This window comes from Pseudopodoces humilis, chromosome 1, assembly GCF_049639895.1.
Source record: "Pseudopodoces humilis isolate 2021_Gansu_Grassland_sample_001 chromosome 1, ASM4963989v1, whole genome shotgun sequence".
Taxonomy (NCBI): domain Eukaryota; kingdom Metazoa; phylum Chordata; class Aves; order Passeriformes; family Paridae; genus Pseudopodoces; species Pseudopodoces humilis.
This window is the reverse complement of record NC_142200.1, coordinates 21,782,421-21,806,891: the sequence shown is the minus strand read 5'-3', so window position 1 is coordinate 21,806,891 and position 24,471 is coordinate 21,782,421. Positions and strand designations below refer to the sequence as shown.

The window sequence follows — 24,471 nt, the reverse complement described above, 5'->3', positions numbered from 1 at the left end:
AAAATAGAGTTTTTGGAACTCTCACTATGTGGCCCTTGAAAGCTAAACTGCTTTGCAGGTTTTTCTTTTATTAAACACTGAATAAGACTTCCAAATACTAAAAAATTGTCAATTGTGCCAAATTAACTTCTAACATTTTGTTAAGTCTTTCTTGCAGCATATTAGATATGCATGCATTTCAGGTAATAAAAGAATTTGTATTATATTGCTGGAAGATGCTGTTTTCATGCAGCATGTATTTATGTTTTAAAGAACTGTTTCCATAGTTGTGCAAGATCTTGTGAAACAACAGAAATAAATAGGATGGTCAGTTTCTCTTTCCTGTAATAGATAAGAGTCACCTTTCCCCCTATCTGACATATGAACTAAATTTTGCTTTCTTTTTCCCCTCATCAGTACTTTGATCCAGAGTTTGGATCAAATTTGGCTTATCCTGATTCATGAAAGGAAAACAATACTTTGTTTTTTTTCTAAAGAAAAGTAGTGATATACCTGCTACATGGTTATAAAGATAAAATTATGTCTGTTAGATTAGCTGATTCCTTTCAGATACAATGAAATGGACTTCTGCACCTGAACAGTTTGATGAAGAGCAGGGTCAGTTGTCCATAGAGGTGATTTCCATACCATGTTTGCTAGGTCTGTGAGAGGTCCACAGCACCCTTGAGCAGGTTTCATGTTGCTTTCTATAAGCAATATGTGTCCAGCCCTTAGAGGATGTAGTGCCTTTTTGGTGTTTGAAGTTGTGGGGGTTTTTTCTGAAGCAGATTTGGGACTTAGGCCCTACTGCATCTTAATAATTTATTATAAAATAAAGCAAATCAAAATTCTCACATTGTAAAAAAGAAAACCCAACAAGTTTTTGTGTTTGCTTTTTTTCTTGATGAACTGTGTTCTTGTAAACTGGGCACGTATTTCATATCACATGGTTATACTTCTTTGGAAAGATCTGAAGTGAATGCATGAAAGCAGTAGTGATTACAGTGAAAGATGTAGAACACTGTTCTAAGCAGTAACTTTTTTTCCTTAGGAATATGAAACATGCAGCTACATGATTTTAAAAATAACTATGTAAAAACTAATTTAGGAGGCATTCCTTTAGATATTACATGGTACCAGAAGAAATAACAAAAATTAACTGATACTGCACAAAATTAAAACAGAGGGGAAAGGAGGCCAAGAAGGAAATGTACTTGGCTCCAGTTCAGTGGAAGCTACTGCAAAATGCAAGTGTCCCTGTCTGCATTAAATTATATTTTGCAACAAAATATACAATGGTTTGTCTCTTGCTTGTATATGTATGATTCCACTAATAGTATGAAGTGAAGTAATAGGAGCTACATGGAGCACTCACTGAGTTTATGAATCACTTGCTACAGCCAGTTAAAATGAATTGAAAAATTCTTATACCCAGCCCAGTTCTTAAACTTAAGTGTATTTAATTTTAGGGCTTAAGACATTATCAGGTTAATCATTCTGTTATTTTAGCAGCAAATTAGAGGAGAAAGTATGTGACAAAAGGGAACCCAACTAATGATGCTTCTGTGGAGCACAGATAAGATTCCTGTTTAGTTTTGGTTTTAATTCACTGTATATTTATACAGTAAGAGCTCACCAGGAATCTCTAAATTCTGCTAATATGGACTGTTGAGCCGATGTGGGATGCTTTCTGCTATAAAAAACTAATTCACAACCTCAACATATATGTGAATGTATTATTTCTTCACATAAATGTAACACTGTCAAGTCTTATGTCCTCAGACATAATCCTGTCAGAGTAGAATTATTGTAACTGAACTTTGTATTGCAATTGAAATGAGAATTGTATCACAGAAACTACATCATGTATTAGACATACTGAACTTGAGTACATACAGTACTCAAGGAGATGAAAATTCTCCCATGCAGCAGATGAAGGTAGGAAGTGGTTGCAAATTTCATCTTTTGAATTACCCCATAATTAATTAAAATATAAGCACAACTTTAGCCAAACTTATGTAAGGATACAGGGTAATCAAATACCTATCCATTTATTTACCTATCAGCTTTCTATTCAAAACATGAAGTTGCCATATAAATAGAAACATGTGTTTGGAGAGAGAGCAAGCAAAGCAGTTTACAGCCTGCAAAATCACCTGTTTCTTCCTTCTGAGGTGTATAGATACATAATGAAAACTTTGTGCCTCAAGGCAATATTAGCAATGGTGTTGTTTTGCTTCCCAGTAGTGCTTGTTTCAATAGCAGAGAGGTCACCCATGAACTTTATGTCAACTCTCAAAACTTCAACTTTCATCTTAATCTCTCAGTTGTTGGCCTCTCCCCCACAGTAAACACTTTTTCAGATTCTGGAGTTTATGCACAGTAGAACACCCCCTCTCTGTGGCTTTGAGGCTTGGTAGCCTGGTTTGTGCTGAGGTTGTGCCTCCCCAGCCCCAACAGAGGTCCTGGAGTCTGAGAAGAGAGATCTGATCAGCAACCATATCCCTGGCCAGCCAGTTGTTCCTGAAGCAGCTGTTATCCCTTAAACAGCCCTGGCTAATGAGCCATGAGGGCTAGCTGGGACTGTGACAGGCCTCAGGGATTTATGTCCTAATCTGAGTATGCTCATCTGCAGCCAGTTATCATGGAGATCAGAAAGTTTGCATTTTGATCTGTGCTAGCAGTTTTTAACCACAGAACAACATTCTGCTTGCCAACTCTTTCTTTAGTATTCATTATTAATTTTTATGTAATGAAATCACATTCACTTTTAAGCCACCTATGGGGTATTTCTGTGATTTAAGTTTTATGAAATATAATTCAATTTTCAACATCATAAGAAATTGTATTGTATTTCTTTGATGTGTATTTCCTCTAACATAGAGTTTTCCCCTCTTTCCTCCTTCTTCCCTTCTTTCTTTGTTTTGTTTTCTCATTCTTTTAATTTCCCCCCCCTTTTTTTTTTCTTCTTTTCCCTTTTTTTAAGGCAATTTGGAATTTTTCCACAGGATGAAGGAATATCTGCTGTTACAGAAAAAACTGAGCCATGAACTAAACATCAAATGATCTTTGTATTTCTGAGTTTGTTTGTTACAACCCCCACAAATTACTGTGAAATACCATTTCTGTTTGAAAAAGAGTTTGCTTTGACAATAATTCAGTGAGGAAAATTACTGTAAGTAAAAAAACTGTTTGCTATGAGTATGTTCTCAAGGAGCTCAAAGCCTCCTCTGTGTATTATCTCTTGAAAAAAAATCGGGCCAAAAGAAAGAACGCTGATATTCAGCAGTGTGCTGGTTTTGACTTAACTTTGAGCACTATGCCTTCTTAATTAAAAAAGTACATATGTGCAAAATTAATTTGAAAATAATGGAAACAGCATTTTCATGACTTAAGGAACATCTCATTTTATAGGCATGAGTGGGTAATCAGATACTATTGTGGATGAAGACAACATACCTTAAATTGCTTTGGAATCTTGAAGACACCATCTTATTTAAGTACTGCTGAAGTGGAAGAGCTTCTGGTTCACCAGTGGGCATGATTTCCCACATGGTTTGGGAGACTGGGAGGGAGCGGTACACAGCACCATCCCCTCATGCTGTTTCTGAATTTGTTCTGGAAAAGAATCTAATACTTAGTTACCAATAGATAGAAATATGTGGTTTCAGGTCAGCTGATCAATGAGTAATGTTGAGGTTGCTAACAGCTTTCCCCATAAACAAAGACATGGGAAACTTAAAAAAAAGTATGGATAGGAGTTTTAAAAATGTTAAGCTAATGTCCTGAAAGCAAGACACCACAAACTCAGTAAGGTCACATTTTTCTCTAGATTTTCTATGCTGCTACTAACAATTGTTTACTTTCTCTATCTATTCTTTCTCTAATTTCTGTGTCCTTCCAACAGCACCCTAAGTAGCTCAGGCAAGATAGGAGTCTCAGGTCCTCAAGGAGAACTATACTAAGATCACCTTCTCCCATACAATCACCTTTTTCATGTTGGTTGTGATTTGATGTTTTACAGGTGAGTGCAGGAAAAGACACTCTAAGTGCTTCCAGACTGCCTGTGGGAACAGGATACAAAGTAGCATTACTGTGTGTACCACGAGTTTCTCCACCGTGGCTCAGAAAATAAATTCCTCATCTCTCATGGGTGTAAGCTATCCTTAGCTGAGAGCACATAACATTTGTTTCTGTCAGGAAGTGGTGGGTAGATTTTCATGTTGACATGTGCATGGGGATATCAGGATGCTTTTTCTGTCCAGGTGTTCCACTGCCTGCAAGGAAAGCAAGCTGCTCCCTGGTCCTTCTGACTGTGGGAGCAGGTCTGACTCCTGTCAGGAAACCCAACAGTTTCTGTCTCAGAACAGCTGAACTACACAGAAGGAACTAAGAAACTTGAGACTATCCCTGCACCATACTTTGGCTTCATACCAGAAGTATTGGTAAAGAAATGAAGAAATACTAGGAGTAAGTTCTGGGAGTCTGGATTTAGAGATTAGTGTTAATAATGACCCTGTTATTTTGAAAAGCATGACAGGGAAGGAATAAGAAATAGTGAGGTGAAATGAGAACAAAGTAATAAACCCCCCTGCAGTGACTAATAATGAAGCATTTGCATGTAGAAGGAAATGGAAATCTCTGGACAAGAGCCTCCTGCTGTACAGTTCTCCCAGAAGTTTTGGAAGTTCAGAAAAGATTTTGTCAGAGGCAATAAAAAAATGTCTGGAGGCTGTGCTCCATTTAGAGATTGTTCCCAGATGAAGAAATTTATAAAGAAAAATGGGTGAGCTGCCAAACTCATAATAAATGTTTGGGTTAGGGCCATAGGCCTGTGTGTTTGGGGAAAGATTCAGAGCAAGGATGGGGCCAGAGAGTTCAGGCAGGTCTTGGATCTATGGCCTGTCCCAGAGCTGGGAAGGGGTGGTGTCACCTGCAGAACCAAGTGCATCGTGCATGTGTGGCATAAAAGGGAGTAGTGAGCAGTTTCTAATGTTTGCTTCAGGAGCTAGGTATGACTACATCTGAAACATACCATACCATACTTTGCCCATCTTTGAATTAAAGTGAAAAAAACCCAAAAGGAATGGAAGCTAACTTGCTCAAAATGTCTCACTTGAGACAAGAAGTGCTTGGAATAACTGCACTTCTTCATTTATTTTTTTGCAACAATCACAAAATGTGTTTCCCAAAGTGTTTTGCACTTGGTATGTTTATGAATGAATTGGAAATTTGGCTATTCTTTACTTGTATAATTTTATGATAAGAAGATTAAACCTTCTTGATGACGTAGGAAATAGTTTGGAATTATCTGAGAACATTGTCAAATACAATCTTTCTGGCTGGATATTTAGCTAGGGAAAACCAGAATTCTGGACTTCAATAAAAAAATATTTGACACCTGGCAAGTTCATGCATCTTTTAACAAATTTCATAGGAGTTATGCAGAGATTTATAAGGAAGGAAATTGTAAAAGGAAGATGGGAAAGTAATATTTAGGGCTTGAGAGAAAATTAATTAATAAAATGGTAAAGAAAGAAGAGACATTTAGGAAGAAGTTGTAGAATATGCTAACAGGGAGAATAGTTTTCTCCCCCTTTAATTTTGAGTGAAGACTTGTTCTGTTACTGAAAGATAAAATTTAAAAATAAATTTGGTGCTACAGCTGGCAGTGTCAGGGGACATGTAATTTTTGTATATACATTACTGGGGAGTGAGCTAAGAAACACAAAATATTAAAATTACTATTAAAGTCTGCTCAGGCAATAATTATTCTATGATCTCATTTTTTCTTAACTGATTTATCCTTCCTGTTTGCTTGAATTGTCATTATCTATAACTCCATCTTCATGGAGCTAATATTTACTTGTTATAAATTACTTTTTCAATGTCCAAACTGTGCTGTAGTGTTTACCAAATTGAATTAACCTCCTTTTGCTTTGCATGCAACAATATCCTTCTTTAACATTTATCCACTCTCATCTATTAGGATAAAGACCTACATAACCAAATAAGTAATATCTGGATTAAAAAAAAAATTAAAAGAAAAAAGTATTAAGGAGTCATAAAGATGTAGGACAAAACTAGAAAATAATTAATTAATTTCTAAAGAAGCAGTTTTTCCAAGACAGCCAACTTGTGAAAACATTTGAAAAATCACCATCTAAAACTTGTGTCCTTTGAATGTGTTCAATTTGAATATCCCCAGATGGAAATGTTTGAAGAAATGAAACAGTTCTTGGGCATTGGAACTCCACCATTATTGTTGCTGTTAAATGGCTGGAGCAGTCTCTGGCCCACAGTGACCAGCAATCACCATGCATGGTTCAGAAGGCAGAGAATAATCTCTACAGGGATTGTTCCCAGGAGGCCTCTTGCATACAGCCACTCTGAGCAGGACAGTGAGTTTAACACTGTGGGTGCAGCCAGCTGGCCTCTGGGCTCAGCTGGTACCTTAGACTGCTTATTGGTACTGAGACCAGTAGTACAACGTGGTCTGCTTCTGTGTTGAGGAATAACCTGAGCTCACAGACCAGTCCCATCCACGAAGGATGGAGCCCTGGCTCACGCTACTTCCCATATCATGCCTGAGCACTGTGTGAGAAAATGTGAATTGTGCTCAGACAACAGTACTGGGAACTGTTCTAATAGTTTAACAGCCTAGAAGGGTCAGTTCAAATGCCCAAGAAAGCTCCCTAATGCTACTTTAGTTCTTTTAAGGGAATGAAGCATTAGTGAAAAAAATGAGAGGATACCAACATGCTCTCAGACACAGATCCTGTGGGGGTGAGCAAAATCAAAGCAGTATGAGCTTTGTTAAAGCCAAAACAGGCTGAGCATAATTTGCTTTGAGAAAGGAATAGAAGGAAACCTGCTGTCATCAGATAAAATGATTTAACAGAAATTTCAGCTTTAAAGGAAATTAAGGTGCTCAGTATTATTTTAAGCTTTGTTTTATGTATCTCTCAGTAATTGGATCCCAGCTGGATTCTTCCCAGTAGAACTGAAATTTCCTTGCATTGTTTGTTTTCCAAAGGTGGCATCACTGTAACTGCTATTTAGAAAGTGGATATTGAGTAGAGAAGGAGAACATATTTACTACTGACTTGATCTTTCCTTCTGATCTGTCTTTGTCTTGCCTCTCCTGGCTTCCCCTTTGGATAATGCAACCCACACTGAGGGATTTTTTTAACTTCATGTTTGCAATACAAGACCTCTGCTGACTTAGAAGTAGGTTTATGGATGAGTAGCTCTTTTCAATGAGTATGTCAATTTTCATAAAAGTGAAAGGGAATTACTTTTAGTTATGAAGATGTTTGCCAAAGTTGTGTGAAAGTTCACTGTTCAAAATGAGATTTGGTCAGAGGAAGAGATTATAGTTTACAGGACAAATGAAGAAGCATGTAGCTGCTAAAAAGCTATCACTGAAAATTTATCTGAGGGGATGAGTGTTTATATCTGTTCGTCATTACTACTGATTGTCACTCCTCAAAATACCACCAAGCTGGATTTTTTATCTGTAGAAGAGTTATGTATTATTTTTCACTGAGCCCAAGTTAAATCAACTTTAATAATTGCAGAGTTTTTAAAAAATCATACCAAATCAGAAGACAAAGACTTTAAATACATCTTAATTTGGAAATGTTTGGTATTTCTATAGATAGAACTTTGATGATCAAAGTAGTTTTGAAATACATTGTGTTTCATTCAGATGAATAGATTTTTCTAAAGTAATTTCTAAAGTTATTCAGCACAGTATTGAATGTGTTTTTGGTACTACTATCCACCAATGCTCTCCAAGCTTTTTCCCACCAAGATTCCTTCCAGACTTTAAAATAGACAAATGAGTCTCTTTAGACTGGGATCTAAATCTTTATATTCCAATTAAAAGGATTCAACACCATGGCTGTAGTTTTGACCTGTTTTCACAGAATCACAACATGGCTCAGGTTGGAAGGGAGCACAGTGGGTTGTCTGGTCCAACCTCCCTGCTCAAGCAGGGCCATCCCAGAGCACATGGCACAGGATTGTATCCAGGTGGTTCTTGAATATCTCCAGTGAGGGAGACTCCACCACCTCTCTGGGCAGCCTGTTCCGGTGAATCTGCACAGTAAAGAAGTTTTTCTTCATGTTCAGGTGGAACTTCCTTTGCATCATTCTCTGCCCCATTGTCTCTTGTTCTATTGCTTGGCACCACTGAGAAGAGCCTGGTCCATGCTCTTGACACCCTCCCTTCAGAGACTGAGAGATGTTGATGAGGTCCCCTCTCAGATGCCTCCTCCTGAGGCTGAACAGGCACAACTCTCTCAGCCTTTCCTCATAAGAGAGATGCACCAGTCCCCTCATCATCATTGTAGCCCTCCTCTGAAACAACTCCAGCAGCTCCATGTCTCTCTTGTACTGGGGAGCCCAGAACTGGACAGAGCATTCCAGATGTGGCCTCTCTAGGGCTGAGCAGAGGGGCAGGATCACCTCCTGGCAATGCTCTTCTTAGGGCACCCCAGGATACCTTTGGCCTTCTTGGCCACAAGAATGCAGTGCCAGCTCATGGACATTTTGTTGTTCTCCAGGACCCCCAGGTCCTTCTCTGTAGAGCTGCTTCCAGCAGGATACTGTGCTGGTGCCTGGGGTTATTACAGGACCAAGGACCCTGTACTTGCCTATGTTGAATTTCAGATGGTTCCTCTCTGCCCATCTCTCCAGCCTGTCGAGGTCCTTCTGAAGGGCTGCACAACACTCTGGGGTATCAGCCACTCCTCCCAGCTTTGTGTTCTTGGGGAACTTGCTGAGGAGGCCTCTGCCCCTTCATCCAAGTTATTGGTGAAAAGTTAAACAATACTGGGCCCAGGACTGAACCTTGGTAGATGCCACTAGCGATAGGCCTCCAACTGTCCCACTAATTAGGACTCTGGGATCTGCTGTTCAGCCAATCGATCCATCTCTCTGCCCACTCACCCAGCCCACACTTCCTGAGTTTGCCTGTGAGGATATTGTGAGAGAAAGCTTTGCTGAAGTCAAAGTAGACAATATCCCCTGCTCCCCCCTCATCCATCCAGGTTGTTATTGCTGTTATTTCATCATAGAAGGCAATCAGGCTGGTCAAGCATGATTTACCTTTAGTGAAACCATGCTGAAGTGTTTTAAGGGAAATAAAATAGCAGCCATTTTACCCTTCTCCCTTGTCTGTCCTTCCTTTCATATGCACACACATATTCTTAGCATTTTTTTTCTGTAATTATCCTCCTTTACTATTGCTCTGCTCCCGCAAATAATAACTTAGCATTATCTTTGTATTGCTGGAATCATTAATGTTGTATTAGTAAAGAAAATTTGTAATTTTATATATATATATATATATATATATATATATATATATATATGGATAATTATAATGAAGACAATAAGGTGGAAAATAGTTACGTCAGGATATCTGTATTCCATTAGAACTGGAGTTTTGTTTCTGCTCAGCTTGGCTTATATTCAGCCTGCTCTGATTTTGAAAGAATAAGCAACCCAAGCATATTCCTATGCTTATGAATAAAGCTGTACTGTAGACTGCACATGAATAAATCCAAGCAGTCATTTTTATTGTCATTAGAGAGCATTTTTATTCTATGCCAAAAAATGTTCTTGGTAGTCTATGAAAGAGGCTTCTGAGTTAACAAGTGAAAACAGGCATCTTTCTCACCCCCTGCCTTGGCAGAAGTGCATGATGAGCGTTCGTCAGCAGTCACAAGTGAACTTGTTTAAAGGACAGTCTGCAGACAGACATTTTTCCAATTGAGTCCTTGATTGTCCCACTTGTACTAGTGCAGTATGACATGACCTTTGATTATACAGTCAGACACTACTTTTCCACCGAACATTTGCTTCATTCGCTGCACAAAATGGATGATGGTGCACTGGGAATTGAACTGGGTTTGGCAGTAAAGGAAACTACTGATTAGGGGTGTCTCATTTTAGTAAAATGAGGGTGCCACTGCAGTATAATGAGCATTTTTGCCATCTTTAATCTTTCAAGCTAGGCATACAAACACAACTAACAACACAGGTTTATTCATAGCCATAGGAATTTAAGTAGATGAGCAGACATAATGATTGAAGTCTGTATAAACCTATATTATGTCTCTGACAGTGGTCAAAAGTAGATGTATGTGGAATAGTTTAAGGACAAGGAAAACACCTGCAGTTATCCCCTGAACTTCAATGCTTTCGTGACTCAGGGATTTCCTAATTTGGAGGAGTCTTTAGTATACATGTTAAACCTCTATTGATTTCTTTTCATCAGCATCCCATCAAAGTACTTTTAATCTTTTTCCATATGCTGTCTCCTGTATCAAGTCTGAGCTCACCTGGCAGGCTTGCCTCAAGCCTGCCATGTGCTGGTTTCCTGTGAATGGTCAGTCCCTATCCATGCTCATCATGCAACTCATGCATGTGTCTCCTATTTCTCATATTCTTTCAGAAAAGGATGGTGAGCAGAAACCAGGGAACACACCCAGGGTCCCGGGCACCTTGTAGGATGCCTAGAAGGCAAGCAGCCTTCACTTCTGCCGCTATCCAATAATAGCTTGGCCTGCCCATCTGTGCCACTGCCAAATATAGACATACTCTGTCTGTAATATTTCTGCTTCAGTGACTTTTGGAAAAAAAGGCTTCTGACGGCTGACATAGATTTCAGGGGGTGCTCAGTAAGAGTTTTTTTTAGCTGAGTGGAGTGCAACTGTAGACAACAGGATTTTCTCTCCAATGCAACCATAGAAGTTGTCTGTAATGCTGAGCTAGTCCAATGCATGAGATGGGTATTAATTACATGTTTGAAATCATGACATTTGCTTTGTAGAACTGCTGAGCATTCACAGCTGCAGTTGACGTCATTGAGAACAGTACTTTGTACATACAAAGTGCTGCTTACTGCCAACTTCCTTGACAAACCAGTCCCTTCACATCTCTTACCAGTCGGTGCAATTAACAGATGCTTTTGACTTGTGTTTCTTTGTGTTCTATTTTCCCTGTTTCTAATGAAACACTTATATCCCCCTGACTTGTCACAGTATTAGATTTCTAAATTTGAAGGCCCTGCCACAGAAAGCATCACAGTGCAGCCCACTTAAATAGTTAACTGTCATTCAGAGAGGATTTCCACCCTGCATGGGGAATGAGGTCAAAATCTCAACAATGACACAATACCGAGTAACCTGAAGAGTGACATTTGACAAGGGCATGCAGTGATAGGACAAGAAGTAATGAACCAATAATAAACTAAAAGAGGCCAGGTTTAGATTCAATGTAGGGAAGAAATTCTTTACTTGAACAGGTTGCCCAGAGAAGTTGTGATATCCCATCCCTGGCAGTGTTTAAGGCCAGGTTGGATGGGGCTTTGAGCAACATGGTCTAGCAGTGGAAGGTGTCGCTGCTCACTGCAGGGGAGTTGAACTACATGATATTTATTGTCCTTTCCAGCACAAGCTACTCTCTGGTTGTGTGATTCTGTCTCACCATTCCACTGCCATTAACCATTCTGGGCACTTAACTGACACAAACACACACACACACACACACACACACACAAATACATATAATGATCAAGTATCAGGCAGTTTTTGTTATTTACTAGAGAACAAATTTATATTGCCCAAGTAGTCTTAATTGTGGTATCTCCTCTTTTTCCTGAATTTTCACACCACTTGTCAGAGTGTTTGTTTAGACAGTATACCTGAACCTATTCACCTTTTGAAATTGTATTTTTGTTTGCATTTTCCTTTTAGAAAACACTTGCAACAACAAACGTCTGGACCTTGTTTTCATCATTGACAGCTCTCGCAGTGTGAGCCATTATGACTTTGAAAAAGTGAAGGAGTTCATTTTGACCATCTTGCAGTTTCTGGACGTCAGCCCTGATGCCACGCGTGTGGGTCTGATTCAGTACGGCAGCACGGTCAAACAGGAGTTTTCATTGAAGACCTTCAGGCGGAAGCAGGATATCGAAAGAGCGGTGAAGAGGATGATGCACCTGGCCACCGGCACCATGACTGGACTGGCTCTGCAGTATGCTGTGAACATCGCATTTACAGAGACAGAGGGGGCTCGACCTCTGAGGCAGAATGTGCCCCGAATTATCATGATAGTGACAGATGGGAGGCCTCAGGATCCTGTGGCAGAGATTGCTGCTAAAGCACGTAACTCAGGAATCCTAATTTTTGCTATTGGAGTAGGAAGAGTGGATATGAACACCCTGAAGTCCATTGGGAGTGAACCACATGAAGAACATGTGTTTCTGGTTGCTAACTTCAGTCAGATTGAAACACTGACCTCTGCCTTCCAGACTAAACTTTGTGGTAAGATTATTATCTATAGATTTGAATACATAGATGAAAGTGAAACAGAAAAAATATGCATTATAATTAAACTTTTTTTTTTTTACATGAAACCTCATCTGTTAGAACATATATATTGAAGGCAGATTAGCCAAACAACATCCAGAGCAGCTGTCACATGTGGGGAAAACTCATGTTACTGTTAAGTGCCATAAAATGTGATTTAATTGCTCATGGTCATAAGCAGTTAGGAAAACACACATATCATGATTTTCCTGTTTATTGCATAATAGCAATAAATTTATGATCTCTGATATTTGACTATTAGATAAGTTTTTTCGTCTCTTCATTTTAAATGTGATCTCCCTTAGTAATGAAACTTTAAACTGCTCAACTGTCTTTCAGTTATTTAAATATTCTTGAGAGTCCATGGATTCCTCTTCCAAAGCTTACATATTAATTCTATGCAAAGAATCATTTCTGTATATGCCTTGTGACTGGAAGTGAAACCATGTAGATGTATTCCATCTATTTTAAATACATGAAGTTAGGAAAAGCTGTTACAGTGATATTATTCATTCATACAATAAAGTAAATATTTTAATAGGTATTAACTTACAACAGAGATATTACTTCCATCTATAATTCCCTGGTAAGGAATTATCTTTTGCAAATATCATGGCATTTGTAATTAATTTTATTTGAATCTGCATACTTAGTAGAGTTTTTTATTTTTTCCTGAGATAAATATGGAAGTATTTCATATAAATTTGGCATTAAGCTGATTCATTTTCATTAGAATCCAGAAAAAGAATGCGTGGTGAGATTAAATGGTCACTCATGTCTTGGGATGCTTTTGCCAGAAAAGAGCTGCAGCTTATTGTAAGGATAGTCTGGAAAATTTTCCTTGCTTGATCTTTTCCAAAATTGTTTCAAAGAGCAGCTGAACTGCCTCAGCACAAAACACCAGCACAGACATTCATCAGATAATAGATTTTTTCCCATTTCTTCCTTGCTTTATTATTAGCTGGCGTAGGAGGATATATTTAAAAACCAAGAAAGAGTAAACTAATCATGGATTTGGAGTTTAAATGGAATGCACAGCAAATGCTGATTTTTTAGATTGTGTTTTAGAAACAAATCCAGTACAAATACCCTTTACTTGGTTGGATTTTTTTTTCTGACTGGGCAGTTTCCAATAAATTTACTAGAGTTTTTTAGCTCACTTTTAATGAAACACATGTTCCTCAGTAAAACCACTTCCCCACTGCTGATGGAGGACTGTGGAGGTGACAAGGATAGCAGTTGCCTCTTGCTCCCAGGGAATGCCTCTACAGGATTTGCTGTGCTGTGTATTCTACGTGAGATCCTAAGATGTGTTTAAAAACTCAGACACAGATTCACCAGAGGGTTTAAGCTGTTAGATTCATATGGATTTCAACATAAGGTACTAAATTGCAGATAGGATCCAAAACATTTTATATGCTCTTGATTGTGAAGCAGCATTCAGCTTGCTGAATTTCAAGAGAGCAATCATAGCCTCCGCTTCCTAGAGCCACTCACTCCTCCAGGAAATGTGTTTAGTTCAAGTCCTCCCAGGTGTGGACCCAGAGGCAGTATCATTGTAGCTGAGTGGAACATCTGGACACCTTGTTTCTTTGCTAAAGCAATTGAAGGCACCCCTCTGGTCAAGTCATCTGGAATGCTGTCTGCTGGGCTTTGTGCTGTGGGAAGACTTTGGCCCCTGATCTGTCTTTGTGTCTGAATCACCCTTATGTCTGTCAGAATGTGTCCTCATGGTTCTTATGTGACAAAAGAAAACCATGGCCAAATTGTGAAGCTCTGTGGGGAAAACAAAAAGTAAGCCAAATTAACCGCTACTCAGTACTGGATAGGGGAGACTACTAAGTACCCAGGACCTATATATATTATCAGAAGAACCCCTGTAAACTGAATCTGTTCCATTCTCTTAAGTCAGAGGTTCCCTACAGTTGCTGCCCCGGACTGCTAAAGATTTGGGCACATCAGAAACACCAGTTGAAGCCAAGGACCCCTTTTTATTACTAGTCAGCAAGATAAAACATAAGCAACGAGTATCCTGAGCGATCAGAGGCATGAAGAATAAGACAGGAGTTGAAAACTCAGAAAAATGTCAATGGAGATGGGAACAGAATCCAGGAAAGATGATGGAGATTAGATGAAGTGTGAGAAAGATGCTTGGAAAGAAACTTGGAATGGAGCAGTTGGGGGCAAATAAAGACCTTATTATATTCCTGTAAAGTAGATAGTGGTGTCATCCCCATTTTACATTGGAGGAATGGAGGCACAGAAACAGGGTTAAGTTTGTCAAAACCACCCAATAACTTTAAATATTTGACTCAGTGCAATCCCTGTGTGATTTTCAGGCATTTAACATTTTTGGACTTACAGAACATGTTATTCACAGCTCTACAGCCATCACTTGCATTCTTGCAAATCCAGATTCAGATGTCTCTACCTGAACAGTTACAGTGTGAAGGCTGATGTTTCCTTGAAGATACTGATATTATTGTCTTGCCCAAAATCAAATAAGGACCCTGTGATATAGAGATAAAATGTAATTCACAACAAGGTTTATGTTCAGATTCCTTAACTATGAGCTCACCCTTTCTATTACATCAGTCCCTTCCTGTGATCACCAAACACCTCCTGCAACTGATGAGGTTGCAGGAATCATTCAGAGGGCAGACTTCGCCACTGAAGTCGGTCTAATGACCAGAGTATCACTGCTTTGAAATGGGTGCAACAGAAACACTTCAGAATATGTACACTTTGCTTGTGTGGTAGATGGGAGGTTGGTAACAGACAGTAACAATGTACTTTCAGAAGGAACTTGAGTTATTGGGACTCCTGTCCTTGAATGCTTTCATTTTCAGAGTGACAGAAAGATGACGAGACAAGAAGTCAAAGTAGGTCTGTGTTCATATAATTAAAAGGACTTGAGAAGTTTTATTATGGGAAAAATTCATGAGATCCAAGAAGCTGATTAAAAGATTAGGGAATTGTGGTGGTTTGTGTGTCAGCAATAAATACCTAACTCCTGTAACCATTCCAAAGAGCAGACATGTAGTCTATATATCTTAAAATCACTTGTGGGTTTTTTTCCCACAAGTATTACACCTAGTACAGTGAGTTATTTAGCAGGCTTCTGTTGTGGCTTCTAGAAGATTACTGTTAATATCTATTCCATAAATTTTGAGCTTTGTCAACCCGGAACATTAAGGAGCACATCAATCCCTAATTGCTGTTGAACAAAATAGGTAATTTTCCACACAATGTTCTCTGACAAGTAATTCACCTATATATTATAGAGATTACTTACAAGCAATGCTGCACTGGAAAGGAAACATCAATTTCTTAATCCCCAAATACTGCTTTGGAGAAAAATAGCTCAACAATGAATTTGACTGAATGTGCCTCTATTCTTTTTCTCTTTCATTGTGTTTCTGCTGCATTTTAATACTTTCTATTAGAGACATAAAATACAAACATAACAAAAATAGACTCAGAAAGACTTACTGTCTGGAGGGTAGTGCAACTCAGCTCCTGCTTAATGAATCTTGGAGATACATCTCCTCAGTGCCATCATGTATTATTTGCATGTTCCTCAGCATTAATAACTAAGTAAGCAAAACAGTCTCTTTATTAAGTTGTTTTTTAGTCATTCTTCTTTATTATTGGGTACTGTGTTGATTTCCTTCATGCAAGAAATTGAATGTCCTCTAAATCAGCTTATACTTAAATTTCATTTATTTTCTAAAGTTGATTATAATAGGCTTGTTTCATTGTCTTCATAGGACCACCAAATAATTAGTTTTTTTCAGATACTCCATTGTTTATTTTTTTTTAAGCTTTCATTTTTATCTTTACTAGCAACACTTAATTTGAAATTTCTAAGTTACTTCACTAAACTTTTCTACACCAGTTTTTTTCAGTTGTGATCACAAGTAAATAAGACCAGCAGCTAATAATGTTTTCCTTTTTCCTTTCAGTGCCTCATATGTGCAGTATAGTTGAGCATCACTGTGATCACTTCTGCATAAACACACCTGGCTCCTACCTGTGCAGATGTAAACAAGGATACATTCTGAATGCTGACCAGAAGACTTGCAGCAGTATGTTACCTTTCTTTTCTCTTCTGTACTCCCAAAAAAGTGATTAACATCACTTACCTTTTCTGTTGGGCTCATAAGAACTGAGGTCAGTACATAATTAATGATAATCATCAGAATGTGTCTAGAAAGGTTGAAGTTCTTCTTGCTTTGTGTAAGTGAAGTTTTTACAAATCTTTCTGAAATACATCAAGCTAAATTTTATACACAGCTCTGCAGAGATATACTGTAACTGTATGAAATTGCATTCAAATGTTTTTGGTATATCAAGGTCAACAATGAAACAACAACCAAATAAATAATTTTATCATCTCAAATGAAGTGAATTTAAATACTTTACTAACTTGTCCAGCTAGCAACAGTACTGAATGGTACAGAAAGGTGCAATAAACCCCATGCTAGAAAACTTTGAAATAACCTGGCATTCTGAAAAGCTCTTTCTAACTGCTGATGGAAATATAAGGGTTTGCAACGTTTCTAAGAATGGTTTCAGAAGTCTTGCTTATGCTCTCATTCCTCTCTTTAAAAGTGCTGATTTTTTTTTGTTTTTGAGTAATTTGCTTATAGTTTATAATAACAAACTTTATTTCACTTTAATTTTAATCTTTGTGATCAGTATTTCATTACTCCATTTAACCTTTGTTAAATTACTGTAATTAACAGCAATTTACATTAGACAGATATGCCAAGTTTATTTCTGTATCCACCTTATTTTAAAGAAATTATGTAACATGAACTTTAATTACTTGTGGAAAATGTACTTGCTAAAAATTTAAGTTTTTATCACACAGCAGTGTACAGATTCAAATGAAAGTGCATGGATTCAAATGAAAGCTGCTAAACTGATTTTAGCCAGAAAAAAAATTTTGGAAAACATCCTTTCAGGAAACTGTAGGAAACAGTCATCATGACAGCAAAGGATGTACCCTTACAATCGATAATTTTGTCCTAAGGTGAAGACTGCAGGCTCAAATCCTATCATTGTGTTTGATGTTCTGTATCTCAGGAGAGTGCCATAAAACTACATGGTGTCTTGAGATTAGTGGATTCTTAGTCTCTCTTGCTTAGAGCTGTGTTTAATATCAATTACTAAGCACCAATGAAACAGTGAAGGTATGTGAATCAATTTAAAAATAAATTAATTACAAGTATGAAGAATTCTTTATTGTCTCTTTTTCTTTTTACTCTGTTACATTTCCATAGTCTTTCTCAGTCAGTAGTTCAGCATTTGGGCACTGCATTGCTTCAAATACAGGTAAATTTCCAAGAGTTTTGGAATTGTGTGCAATTTTCCTGCTGGTGACCCATGCACAGCAGCCCTCAATATGCTCCCTCTCTACCATTTTTCAAAGCCCTTTGCTGCATCGCTTTATGTTCTTTTTTGCTATGATTTTTATCGGTTTTCCCCATTTACCTCTCACATGTTTTCTTTGTTTGTGTACCTGCTTTGATCATCAATCAGATGACACCAGATTGCAGTTTGATCAATATGAAAGGGAAATTACTCCTTCAGTGTGTTTGTAGCCTTTTTTTTTTTTTTTTTACATCATCAAATTATAAACTACTTTCAGCAATTAGCACTGGAAATCTGAAAGTCATCAAACTGGCCTTAAATGTGCTAGGATGGTGCAAATCATTGGTGTAGGAGAGAAATGATGCACTATCAATCTAGCATTACATCTAAAACCCCCACAGAGAGGTAACAGATTTCATGAGGATAGGGAGCCAAGCCTGGACAAAGTGGACAGCTTAGTTCTGGAGGTAGGGGAGCCACAGTGAAAGAAAAATGAACAGTCTGTATTTTTGTTACCTTCACTAGCTGTTATTCACCCACAATTGCACAGAGACCATGGATTCCTCACTTGGCATCTAAGTAAAATAAATCTTCATCATGTTTATGTTAAGAACAATACATGATCAACATAAACCAGATGTATTTATCTAAGGTTTGGATGTATTTGGCAGCTGTTCCATGGACAAATAATTTCCTTATATACATAATGTAACACTTTCTGAATTAAACAGTGCAGAAAAGATGAATGGTCTGTACCTAATGTTAAAGTCTCTTTTCATTCTTTTGTACCTAAACTTAGACTGTTTTTATTCTTCTGTTCACTTTTTTTCTAATCTTGTGAGAGTATATGCTATCAGTACTCAGTTCTTTAAAGCCTTTAACCAAATGGCTTCAATCAGCAATGAAATGACAACTTTGCTTCAGGCTGGGAAATGGTTTGTTTGTTCAACTTAAAATATTCTTACATTTGTTTATGATGGTTTTGCATCCATGAAAGGATGCTCCTTTTGTGTACTGTGGTCTAACTTTTCTAGAGAAGAGTGTTTATGTCAGATAATGGGTGTTCTTTACTTATTACACTGTATTTGTTTGTTTAACTAATCTCTCCCATTCTTCTCTAGAGATGCTCAAATCTTACATTAATAAACAAAATAATACAAAAGAGGAATGTAGCTGAAACAAGCTGGAAAATTATCTATTTGTGGGTGTTTACACTAGAACAAAAGAGTTAAGCGACTGTTTATGCTGTTCATCATGCTGCTTGATATGAAGCAGACAGCTATAAAAGAAAATTTGTTTTTGCTTGGCTGATTTCCTCAAACATGTTCCAAAAGCCTATTTTGTAGCTGTAAATGACCATTATGGGCTGAGCAGTCTTTGAGCAACACAAAGTACTCTGCTTTCCAGAGCTTTCGCTGGGGAAACTTGGGGTTCTCATAAAGCTTTAGTCTGCTGAAAAGAGCCCAGTGTGCTTTATTTGGCTAGGTGCTCAACTGACCTCATTTGTCATGGTAATTTTTTTGAGGTCTTTTGCATGGGAGAGGCAACTTGCTATGGCATTTTGCATGAAACTGAAAAATTCTAAATCTCAGAAATTAAATATCCCCAAGTTTTCTGCTGCTTGTTTTCCTTTTCTTTCCCTTTCCAACCTCATCATCATTCATCTGGTTATGCAAAAAACAATCCCCCAAAAATACACAAATAAATGCAACTACTTTTCTTTTAAAAAAAAAAAATCCCTAAAGAATGCCCTTTGAACTTTTTAGGGAAACATACATCAAGCAATTCTACTAGGCACCATTGGTCCATTAATAGTCTTTGCCTTCAGCTGAAGGAATGAGTGCCTCAGCTTTGAGTGACAGATCATGTTGGCTTTCACTGTTTGACAGAACATTGGCATGATCTGTGTTAAAATAAGCCCATCTCTAAAGTGCTGTCCATACCTTCCTGAAATTTATTTTGATCTATAGTCTGTGCATTGTAGATGGTCAAAGAATTTCATACTCATGCAATTATGTGTTGTAGCTCAGGACCTTTGTGCTGTGGAGAAGCATGCCTGTGAGCAGATTTGTGTGAACACACCTGGGTCCTATGTCTGTCAGTGTTATGAAGGATATGAGCTTGATGCAGATGGAAAGGGTTGTGTTGGTGAGTATGAATTCAGCAATTCACATTTATCTCTTCACACAAACCAAAGCAAAATTCAATATAAATGAATATCCACTTTAGCCATAGACAATGATGTTCTCCTTTATAAGTGGTAGATGAAAAAGAACACATAATTAACATGTTTGTAGGCCTTTACTGATAATGAATGGTGTCTTGGGAAAATTGTTCCAACCAATTTCACACAGAAAATAATTTTCCATTTTGAAACAACACACCTGATGTTTTATTCAAGATCCATGTGGGTGGCCAGCAACATACTGGCATGACACATGTGGCCATTAAAAAAACAAGGGTGGACGAACTTGGTAGCTTCTCTTCAGGCAGAAGTTATGCACAGAAAAACTTGAAAGGGGACAATTTCTTGATGTTTTTTCACTTGATCTTTTGGGGATGGGAGGAGAGATTTCAACCCCCTTTTGGAAGGATGACTTTAAGGAAAGTTTAGACACTTTAGGAACCCATCCACTATGTTCCTTTAATTTTCACTGTGGGCAATATGGAAGTAAATATCAGCTCCAAGAATTACAGCTCAAAAGTAAGAGTATGGAAATACGGTACAATAATTTTTTAGCACAAAACATGCTTCCCTCTCTATTACTCTATAAGTACCTCACTTTTCTTCCCCGTTTATATGTGGTAAATGCTTCTAGTATAATCTCTTTTACAAGCTTATCTACCTACTCTTGTAAACTTTTCATCCCATGCTGCATTCTGAGAAAATGCTGTCTTCTGGTTTCCACTGCAAAAAGCCTTAGTGAGATCTGGATAAAAAATTACATTATTTGTTAGATATTCTCTTCAGGCAAGAATTTAGATGCATGCTTAATTTGTGCAAACACAAATTGAAGTCCTGTGGAAATGAATCCAAGTGAATCCTTGGCCTCAAATCTGCCACAGGCTGCCACAATGCTTTTCTCCAACACCCTACTCTTTCTTGTCATTTTAAGACAACTCTAACATTTCTTTCTCTGTTTACCTTCAAAGAGCTTTTGGCTTGCAGGATAACTCTGTTTTGAGATGCAGAATAGGTGACAAATTATGGAACTTTCTGGATGTAGCTTCACACAGGACACACAAACAAGGTTTTTGAGGTTTTTTAGGCCCAGTATAACATGAGGTCTTGAAGAATATTCACTCTGTGCTTACTCTTCAGAAATGTTGCCTTTACTTGTAGCTTCATGATTTCAGTATAGGAGTTTTTTATGGTCTCCAGCATAATCTGGCCACTTGTATACCATTTTAAGAACCTGCTTTTTGAAGCCAAATTGTTTTGAAAATGTAGATAATACTGGTTATTTAGGCAAGTTTTTATGTTCTGGCTCAAATTTCTATATCTAATGTTCATCTAACAACCTTAGCTCACCCTCTTGACTTTTACTTGTATTATTATAAAGGATATACTTCTGTGCTATTTATTTGACTATATCCTGAGACAGAAAACCTGTAACTTCTGTTGGTAGATTCTTTCACTCCCAATTCTTTCTTATGAAATATTCTAATCCGAAATATTCATGCTCAGTGTCGTCAGGTGTTGTTACTCTTTTCTATTAAGTTGAAGTTCCTTGGCAGCCCAAGATATTCTTGCCAGGAAGGTTGCTACCAGGGCATCATTCTGGTAAAATTCTTTGTATGTTAAGTCTAATATTATCCTTTGTAATAAATACAAAGTCTGTTTTTGTTATTTAAAGCTTCAAAATATTTCTGTGCCATTTATTAAATTTCTTGCATTGGTATTTGGTTTTTTGCCTGTTAATAACTTGTCTGCATATTCTGTGGAGAGTGCTGTTTAGAGGTGTGATAGATCTTTGACTTTTTTCTACCTCTGTTGCCCTGAAAATTAAGCCTTCTGATAATGTTTTCATAGTTTTAGTTACTTTCCCATGAAAGTCCTGTAAACATAAGTTGTTTATCACATTCCTTCTAGGAAAAGTCTTTTGATGGACGTTTCGCATGACCAGTGTGCTTGGGAAGGTGGTAACTTAATTATCCAATCCCTGGTCATTGTCGAGGATCTATAAATACTGGAGTCAGAGAATAAAGTCACGGGTTTTTGTTCTGACACTGAGTGTGGTTGTGTGAATCATTTCATGTCCTTTAGCAACATACCTCCTCACTTACTCTCTTTGGCTTGAAGAGATATACATTTATTAAAAGCGCTGTTGTTGACATTTAAAGATCTCATACTCTCTCTTCAGTTATTTTCAAAATACAGAGTGCATGGGTTCACTATCTTGAATTTTATAGCAGTTTTTCTTCTCCACTTGATTTCTATTCATTTGTACCTTTCAAAACATGAATACATGCTGTTCATAATGTAATAATTAGCAGTATTAATTAATAATATTAGTATTAATAATTAGCAGTATTAATAGGGATTTTAAAGGACATTATTAATATTTATATTTCTTAGTTTTCTTTTGCAGTTGCATATTTGACCACTTAACTTTTAAATTTCTTACTGATGTAGAAGAATGGTTCAATGTATATTAATTATATTTCATCTATGCAGAAATCTAGTTTCTCTACATTTCTTGAACAGGAAAAGCTGGTCTGGTTAATTTATGAATATGATGCTAATTTGTCTGCAAATCCTATTGTCAGCCTCCAGACTTTGACTTTTCAAGTTTGAACGGTTTGAGATTTTTGAGGAATATGCTGCTACTAAGATATACAGCTTCTGCAGATGTGATCACCAATGAATAATCATCCTTGCTGAAAATAATTTTGAGGAGACTATGTTTAGTACTGAATCAGTAGTGATAACTCTCAGTTTTCATTACTCCTAAGCTAGTTAACCCTTCCTTTCTGTGAAATATTTATTATCGAATCAGCAGGATGAGAAGGAAGATCTTGATGTACACATATGCTTGAGATCAGTGAGAACAATAACAATTTTGCAAAAAGCAGGGACTTCATTAAGGTTAGTTGCTCCTCCCCTTCCAGAGAATGAAAAGAGAATTTCAGTAGGAAATACACATTGTGATATTCTTGGAAGGAGTCAAAAGTTTCCATCTAAGATATCTAAGACTTCTAAAGTTGTAACTCCAGCACAAGCAAATGAGAAAGTGCTGAAACTTCATTTCACAGGCATGTTTATTAAATTTTTCTGATGGGCTAATTTAAGGATGAGTGGTGATACTAATTGCTTTATTGACATGTGCCAGCCAGTTACCTGAATGGAAATAATTATATGAAATCTCACAGCCAGAACTCACAATGTATCCATTCAACCAACCACTCTGAGTGTTTGCAATGCACAGTTTATGAACGAATTTGTAGGCTAAACAACACTTGAACAAAAAAACAAACTGTCTGCTCAGCAATAAATCTGGCTGGCAGGGCACTATCACTTTGCCTTTTTTGAACTGTTTTTCATATGGACCAAGTCCTGTCAGTTGCAGTTTGGTGGTAATGAGCTACCCTTTCTCCATCATGCTGCTGGACACTCAGTCTCTCCTCTCTGCCTTGGTGGTGTCTCTTTCCACACATGCTGTCGTCTCTTTCCTGGCACCAGTGCTAGACTGTCTCCATCTTGCTGCAGCTGCTAGGCTTGGATCCTCTTTTCCTGGCAGCAGTTTGGCTGCTGGCCACCCCTCTTCTGCAGTCCTGGCACTGCTGGATTTTTTGGCTGTTTCTTAGGTTCTTATGAGTCTTCCATGAGTCTGCTTTGTTCTTCCCTCATATTCTTTTTCATTCTCCTTATGCCTTTACTTATTTTATACCTTTTTCTCCTACCCTTCTCCTTAACTTCCTTCATCCTCCCAAGCCTGAATAACCTCTATAAACATCATAGGGCTAAAACAGCCCCTTATGAGAAAGGTGACCCATGCAGTCCATGGTTCAGAGAGGGCAATGTAAGCACCTGGGGTGCAGAACTGGTAACTGAAAGTAAAAAATGGTTCTCATCACTTACTAACTAATACCAAGTGAGAAAAACAAGGTGGAACAAATATGCAGAGATGACAACTGAATAATAATTAATAGTTTGCTCACTAAAAAAGGACACTAATAAATCATTTAGAAAAAATTCTTATTGAAATAGACATGAGATAAAATTCAAAACAGTGAAATCTCAAGTTTTCACATTCTCATGTATATCTCATGACTCAGCATAGAAATATGCTCTTCTCCCAGGGATAGCACATGAGAGAATGGTTCAAAGCTGTGCCAGGCGAGGTTTGGACTGGACATTAGGAAGCATTTCTTTACCAAAAGTATAGCCAAACACTGGAACAGGTTTTCTACAGGAGGTAGATGTTCCAAATCTGTCAGTGTGTAAGAGGCATTTGGACAAAGCCAACCCTGAACTGGTCAGGCAGTTGGACTAAATGGTCATTGTGTGTCTTTTCCTACTGAATACTCTGTTCTCACTGTGTACCATCAGTTGGGCAGTTGTAGGTATTGCAGTAGAAATTAATTCTGTTAAGTTTTAAATGCAGGGAGGAGGTGACTTTATAAAGATATCCATATGGGTTATTTCCCAGGCATGATGCTAAATAACATATATTCTTTGGCCTACCTATTTCTTAATGTGTCTTTTAAACGCTTGAAAATGCTCTTG

The 24,471-nt window shown here is 37.6% G+C and overlaps 1 protein-coding gene across 6 annotated transcripts in view; it reads left to right on the top strand.

The window, feature by feature from the left end:
• Positions 1-24,471, top strand: part of MATN2 (matrilin 2) — a 69,573-nt gene that overhangs the window by 12,901 nt on the left and 32,201 nt on the right. For all 6 annotated transcript variants that reach the window (XM_014255649.2, XM_014255653.2, XM_014255654.2 and 3 more), the window contains exons 3-5: positions 11,748-12,317; positions 16,328-16,450; positions 19,767-19,889. In XM_014255649.2, the coding sequence (XP_014111124.2) occupies positions 11,748-12,317; positions 16,328-16,450; positions 19,767-19,889 (816 nt within the window). The remainder of the gene's footprint in view (positions 1-11,747; positions 12,318-16,327; positions 16,451-19,766; positions 19,890-24,471) is intronic.